The sequence below is a fragment of the Spermophilus citellus genome (assembly GCF_964194105.1).
Source record: "Spermophilus citellus genome assembly, chromosome: 9".
NCBI lineage: Eukaryota > Metazoa > Chordata > Mammalia > Rodentia > Sciuridae > Spermophilus > Spermophilus citellus.
In genome coordinates this window covers 84198433-84205729 of record NC_138191.1, presented here as the reverse complement: position 1 = coordinate 84205729, position 7297 = coordinate 84198433, and the positions used below count along the sequence as shown (strand labels likewise).

General features: G+C 36.8%; 1 protein-coding gene across 1 annotated transcript in view; it reads left to right on the top strand.

The window, feature by feature from the left end:
* Window positions 1-2789: 2789 nt before the first annotated feature.
* IL23R (interleukin 23 receptor) overlaps window positions 2790-7297 on the top strand; it is a gene marked incomplete at its 5' end in the record, with an annotated part of 72231 nt that continues 67723 nt past the window's right edge. Inside the window, 2 exons of the mRNA XM_081308352.1 lie at window positions 2790-2859; window positions 5961-6257. Coding sequence (XP_081164478.1) covers window positions 2790-2859; window positions 5961-6257 — 367 coding nt within the window. The remainder of the gene's footprint in view (window positions 2860-5960; window positions 6258-7297) is intronic.

Below are 7297 nucleotides of genomic sequence, written 5' to 3'. Positions count from 1 at the left end.
GCATAACTAATTAGGACAAATTTAAAAAAAAAGAAAGAAAGAACAACAACAACAACAAAAAACCCTCAACAAATACCCACCCCCATGGGCAAATTGGACTGCTGGACTGCATAGACATTTTTCTGAAGAAGACATACCCTATAGATTGGCAATGGAGGTGTAGCTCGGTGACAGATAGTTAGCATGCTCAAAGCCCTGAGTTTAATTCCCAGTCACACACACACAGACACACACACACACAGGTAGTGAAGAACAAAGGGTGAATAGGTACATGAGAGGGTACTCATGTCACTAATCAGCAGACAATATCAACCAGGATCACAGTGAGATATTATCTCAGACCGTTAGAATGAATATTATCAAAGAGATAAGAGTGTTATTTAGGGTGCAGAGAAAAGGAAATCCTTACACACTGTTGATGGGAAGTAGTCCCATCATAACGAAGAACAGTATGGAAGAACATTAAAAATAGAACTAACATATGTCCCAGTAACCCCTCCTCTGGGCATGTACCCAAAAAGAAATTAAATCAGCACTACAGAGATATCCACAACGCACACCCATGATCCAGTGATGGATAAATGGATAAAGAAATTATGTTTTATTTGTGTGTGTATGTGTATTCACACACACATATTATTCAGCCTTTTAAAAAGGAGCTTCTTTCTGGGAGCAGTGGCACATGCCAGCCTCAGCAGCTTAGCGAGGCCCTCAGGAACCTGTCTCAAAAATGTAAGAAGGGCTGGAGATATGTGGCTCAGTGGTTAAGCTCCCTTATGTTCACTCTCCAGTTCAAAAAAAAAAAAAAAATGAAGCTTCTCCATTTGTTTCAACATAGATGAACTCCTAGGACATGCTAAGTGAAATAAGTCAAATCAAGACAGATAAATAGTGCATGATCTCACTTATAAGTGGAACTAAAAGTGGTGAATTCATAAAAACGGAGAGTGGAAAGGTGGTTACTAGAGGAAGAGGGGGTGGGAAGGACAGACCCTGTTAGAGGGAAAAAAAAAACTTTCAGTTTTAAGATGAATAACCCAAGGGGATCTAATACATAGCATGGTGACTATAGTTAACAATTCTGAAATGTATACTTAAGGTTTGTGTATGTATCAAAAGCGAACTAAATGAGGTGATATATGTGTTAATTAACTTAGTTGTAGCAATTCTTTCCCTGAATGTATGTATATTGAATCATTTTGTACACTATAAAATATAGAATCTTATTTGTCAATTTTACCTCCAAGCTGGAAAAAATTTTATAAAGAAAATTTTTATCATTCATATCAATGCTCATTACAAATTAAAACCAAGTATCATAATGACAATGTCAATAATTTTGACAAATTAAGCATCAGTATTTGTTCTACTTCTTAGATGAGACAATTTTAAATCAAGTTGAGAAAAAAAAGTACTGACAAAGCAGTTCACTTTCAGTAATCTGGGTTTTCCCAAATAGTGACATGCGAGCCAGTCATTTCAAAATGGACAGCTTGATTTCCTCTTCAAGAATCAGAAATGTAGGTCAGGGCTCTGCTGACTTTTCCATTTGCCTCATAGCTCAAGGTTTGAAGTGATCATTGACAGGCAGGCGCTGGGGCAAGAAGACTCGAACAGCCAAGGAGAGCAGCAGGCCAGCTCTGAAGTGGAAGTATGTGCTTCACGCAGGTTGAGAGGTGAAGACACACGAATCCTCCAAATGCTTAAAGGTAGTTCTATTTCCTTCTGGAAACACACAGAAGGAAAGACACTTTCTTTTATAAATTCCCATGTTAAGCTGATTCTAATGTTTTTTAATATCACATCACTTTTTAATCATTAATATTCAAATAATCTATTAGGTGAGTAGTTAACTTCTAACCAGAAATCTTTAGGTCTTCTTTTGCCTCTTATTTATCAAGAAAAGCTCTATTTTAACATATTATGAAAGGGATATCTACATTCCTAAGCCGTAGGAATGCTTGTTCTTAAATATGTTATCATTATATTTTATGTTTTTTCATGAGCCATGAATTGTGCTTTGAAGTTACTATTTCACGTGTTAAGACTCAAGTTTCTCAAAACAGATAAAAACATAATCACTGAATAATGTTGCATTTTAAGTAACTGAATTATCCACTAAGGTCAACTGGATAGCGTAACTCGGGCTGTGAACTAATGGCAGTCTGGTTTTTCCATAACTTGTTTCTTTTGAGCTCCGCAGATGGAAAGCTCTGTTAGTTTAACTGGCGGCAGGCATGTCTGCCTTTGGCTCCTTTCATTCTTCTTTATTTTGTATCCTTTTTCTTTGGGAGTTCTGAGATTTTTTAAAATTTTTCCCAAGTTGTGCTCATCAAAGACTGACATTTCTAGAGCATGGTAGGTGCCTAACGCCAGTCAGGAGAAGAATTCATCATCAGAAATTAGAGCAGAAAGAACTGTCTGATGAGAGACTAGATTAGGAGGAACTGTCTTTTAATAAGAGTCAAAGGTCCTTCTAAGATAATTCGTAGTGATTTTTGGAGGGCATCAAATTCCACCCTTTGGCTTTCCTCCTCTACCTCTTACAGTGCTCCTCACATACCGTATATAACATGTATTTGCCCTGTTTCTTCCTTCCCTTCCTCCCACTCTTCCCTGCCTCCCTCCATTCCTCCTTTTCTTTCCTATCAAAGATTCCCATGAAAGACAATAGTTGTTAGGGAAATGTAAAGCTTTCTTATTCATTAAAATATTACAACTTAAACATTTTTCATGTCTTTTTTTTTTTTTCCCAGAGAAAGGAAAACAGCTTTTTCCTGCTTTCGGGCATGAATCAGGTCACAATTCAATTGGACGTGGTAATAGCTCTCCACTTGCTCTTCACCTGGTGCCATGGAGGTACAGTATTTGGCACATCTTTTGTTCAACAAATAGGTTATCAAGTGATTGTTACTTTCAGTTATTCTGCCAGACTCATTGAAGAATATGAAAATTATCAAATTAGGAAAATTATATGTACATAAAATATATATAGAACAAAATAAAAGTGGTCTAACCTTCCTCCAAGTGCAGGATTTCTTTCCTAAATATCCCTAATGAATAGCCCGTGATGTTAAATAGGAGGCTATTATGTGAGTGGGCATATTCTATTTTTTAATTCTAATATATTATTTTATTATAACTGTTATATGACCAATCAAGTGTTTGAATTTAATTCAATTCTATGAACCATTTATTGATGGTCACTTTGTGTCAGGCTCTTGTGGTAGTCTTTCATTCCTCACAAAACCCATGCAGTCCTACTAGGTGCTATTATTATTCCTGTCTCCTAATCCACACAAACTTCTGGTCTTCTTCAGGAGACCAGAGTCCTATGAGACAGGCATAGGTGATCTTGAGGAATCCAAGAAGGGGATCTTCAGAAGTTCAGCAGGGCAACAGTTGGCACTTGGAAGTTTCTCTTAGGAATAATAGTGTCTTGGGCAAGTGGCAAGGATTTAGTTACTGGGTGACAACACCAAGGCAGAGTTCTTGGCCTTGAATGAAGTTTTGCTGACCTGATTATTCAAAGTAATGACCTCAACTATAGGTTGGGACACAATTATGTTGGAGTTATAGATGTAACCCCATCAACAGAACTAGATCCCCCGACTCACCCAGCAGGATGACATTAGACACTTCCAGAGTCAGATGGACAGCTATTTTAGAAGATTTGGAGAAGATACAACACCTGCTCTTTCTCAGCTTCTTGAAATAGGCAAACAAGAAGTAGGATTTCTTTTTATACATTCAAGTGATAAGTAAAGAACATAGAGAACAATTTTCTGATTTCCACTTAAATGTTATTAATTTCTCTAATAACATTATTTAAAAGAGAAATTAACATTTTTGTATAACTTATCCAATCAGTGTTGACTTCTGTGGATCACTGGATTCTTTTTTTTCTTCCATATTCTGTCCTTTTTTGGGGAGTGGGGTACTGGGGATTGAATTCAGGGGTACCTGACCACTGAGCCACATCCCCAGCCCTATTTTGTATTTTATTTAGAGACAGCCTCCCGAGCCGCTGGGATTACAGGTGTGTGTGCACGCCACTGAGCCCAGCAACCATTGGTCATTTTGAAATATGGAACTTGTGCGCCACTATGCCTGGCTTTTTTCCCCATATTCTGAAAAACCATTGATTTACTAATTCACTCCTGAATGTTGTGAAACCCAATGGTCCTGTGTTTCTGGGGTTTTTCTTTCTTCCATTTTATGAAAATGAGGGCATCTGGCTAAATCTGAAGTTTTTAAGAGTTCTGACATTTTTAATGTATTCTCAACATGGTTTCATGGTACTATGAACACATTCTTTAAGGTGCTGTTGTCTAAACTTGAATTTTTAAATTTACTTAAGGTAGTCAGATATTTCCTTAAAACTTCTTCTGCATGTCTTTGGTTTCAATTCCCTATTGATGAAAGAATTTTTTTTGGCGGGGTGGGATACCGGGGATTGAACTCAGGGGCACTCGACTACTGAGCCATATCCCCAGCCCTATTTTGTATTGTATTAGAGACAGGGTCTCACTGAGTTGCTTAGCACCTCACTAAATTGCTGAGGCTGGCTTTGAACTAGTTATCCTCCTGCCTCTGCCTCCCGAGCCAATGTGATTACAGGAGTGCGCCACTGTGCCTGGCCCTGATGACAGAATTATTTTTTTTCACTACTTCAACATTTAAATATTTATAATGTGTATGTAAATATTTATTTCACAAATGTAAATAGTCAACTACATTTATATTATATAACAAGTTCATTCTTTAAGCTTTGTGTTCTAAGGATAAAGGTCTTTTAAAATCAAACATTGACCTTTAATTATCACTCTTTTGATAAGATTTAAAGAGATTTTAATGCAGTATTTCAGGAAAAGCCGATAATAAATTTCACAGAATCTCTGCTGTTTTTCTTGATATGAATTTCATTTCAGTAATATTGCATTTCATTGTCATTTGACTCTATAAAAACTACCTTACTCTTTGTGTGTGTGTGTGTGTGTGTGTGTGTGTGTGTGTGTGTGTGGTGCTGGGGATCTGTCCAGGCCTTGAGCATGCTAGGCAAATGTTCCACCACTGAGTTACACCCCAAACCAATGACTTTACTTAGTTTTGATTACAAAAGTCATATGTTCATTATGTAATTTTTAAGATGCAGATATATACAATTTTAAGATGAAAAAAATCAGAGGTTATTGTTGTTAATATATTAGTGCGTTTCTCTTTAATTCACACATTTATTTACTTATTTTTAACATTGAGTATATTAAATATGTTGTTTTGCAACCTTCTTTTTAATTTAACAATATATTGTGAACATTTTCCATATTATTAAATTAAAAATAAATGTTATATGGTTATTAAGCACTGAATTTTTATCATTTGCAAGAATATGGTTTTAATCATCATATTCATAATTTGCTGATAAAAAATAGCTTTTATTTATAAAAAGAACAAGAGATTGGTTGAGTAGCTTTAGAATGGGGTTCAGATTCTATAGTGCCCAGTGTTTATTCTAATCTTGCTTTTAAAAAGTGATACAGCTTTGGGGCCGGGATTGTGACTCTGTGGTAGAGCACTCACTCGCCTAGCATGCGTGAGGCACTGGGTTCGCTCCCAGCACCACATAAAAATAAAAAACAAAATAAAATAAAGGTATTTTTGTACATCTACAACTAAAATATATTTTTTAAATGTGACATAGCTTCAAAATGCCTCAGTTCTCCATGATAAAACAGGAGAGCTCATTTGATTTGCTCTTTATAGAGAAGCCAAAGGACTTATGTCATGCTGCTGAGCACCAACAGGAGCACAGGGAATAAACTAATTGACAAAAGTATTTTCCAATAGAAATCACTTAACTAGGGAAAAATAAATTTAAAGTGCAATAGCATATTCTTCTGGGTCTCTTGTTGTAATATTTCTTGTACAGCTAATTTATTATTTTATCTGTTTGTTTTCAGGAATTACAAATATACGCTGCTCTGGCCACCTCTGGGTAGAGCCAGCCACGGTTGTTAAGATGGGTGTAAATATCTCTATATATTGCCAAGCAGCCATTAAGAACTGCCAACCAAGGAGACTTAATTTTTATAAAAATGGCATAAAAGAAAGATCTCAAATCACAAGGATTAACAACACAAGAGCTCAGCTTTGGTACAAAAACTTTCTGGACCCACATGCGTCTATGTACTGCACTGCTGAATGTCCTGGACGTGTTCAAGAGACACTGATATGTGGAGAAGATGTTTTTTCTGGGTGTAAGTGTTGGGGCACATTCACGAACAAACCCAAACTAGTCTAATAATGCACTGGTAATTGCTAGGCTTATCTGAAAACAGGCAAATTGACATAGTTCACCTCTTAGATGGGCTTAATACTGGAGCTTTTAATGCAAACATCTCCAGGGTCAGGTTAGTGAACTGTAAGTTAAGGATGCTGGTGGGATCTGTGCGGAGAAGACGGCCTGTGGACTGGGTACGACCCTTGCCAGATCCAGCCTTCATGGGGGTCCAGTATGCCTAGATCTTTTGACTCTCCAAAGGAAGGCAAAAATATGAATGTTTAATACAAACTCTCCAAATTTTAAAATATTGAGAAAGCATTCAAAACACAATGATTTTCACCACCAGCCTGGCCAGATAGGGCATATGTGAAAGTTAGTGCCTCAGATTTAAAATGTTCCCCTTTTCATCTTTTTCTCACTTATGCTTTTCATTCATTTCCAAGCTAACATAAATACCCTTGAAGAAGATACCATTCAAATATTTTGAGGCCAAGATTCACAAACTAGCTTTGTGTTATTATCATATTCCTTATATTCTGTGTAACCTTGGGCAATTTTCTTAACCATATGAACTTCAGTTGCTTATCTGTAAGATGAAGCTAATTTTACTAGCTGTGTTAAGTACTAAATTTCAATAATTTACTTAAATGCATATTATAAAATTTATGTAAACACCAGTGCCTAAATCCTTAAAAATGTGCCTTGGGGTGGGGGGATACCAGAAATTGAACTCAGGGGCACTCACCCACTGAGCCGCATCCCCAGCCCTATTTTGTATTTTTTTAATATTTATTTTTTACTTGCAGTTGGACACAATACCTTTATTTATCTAGTTATTTTTATGTGGTGCTGAGGATCAAACCCAGGGCCTTGCATGTGCTAGGTGAGCGCTCTACCACTGAGCCACAACCCCAGCCCCCTATTTTGTATTTTATTTAGAGACAGGATCTCAGTAAGTCGCTTAGTGCCTCTCAGTTGCTGAGGCTGGCTTTGAACTCGAGATCCTTCTGCCTC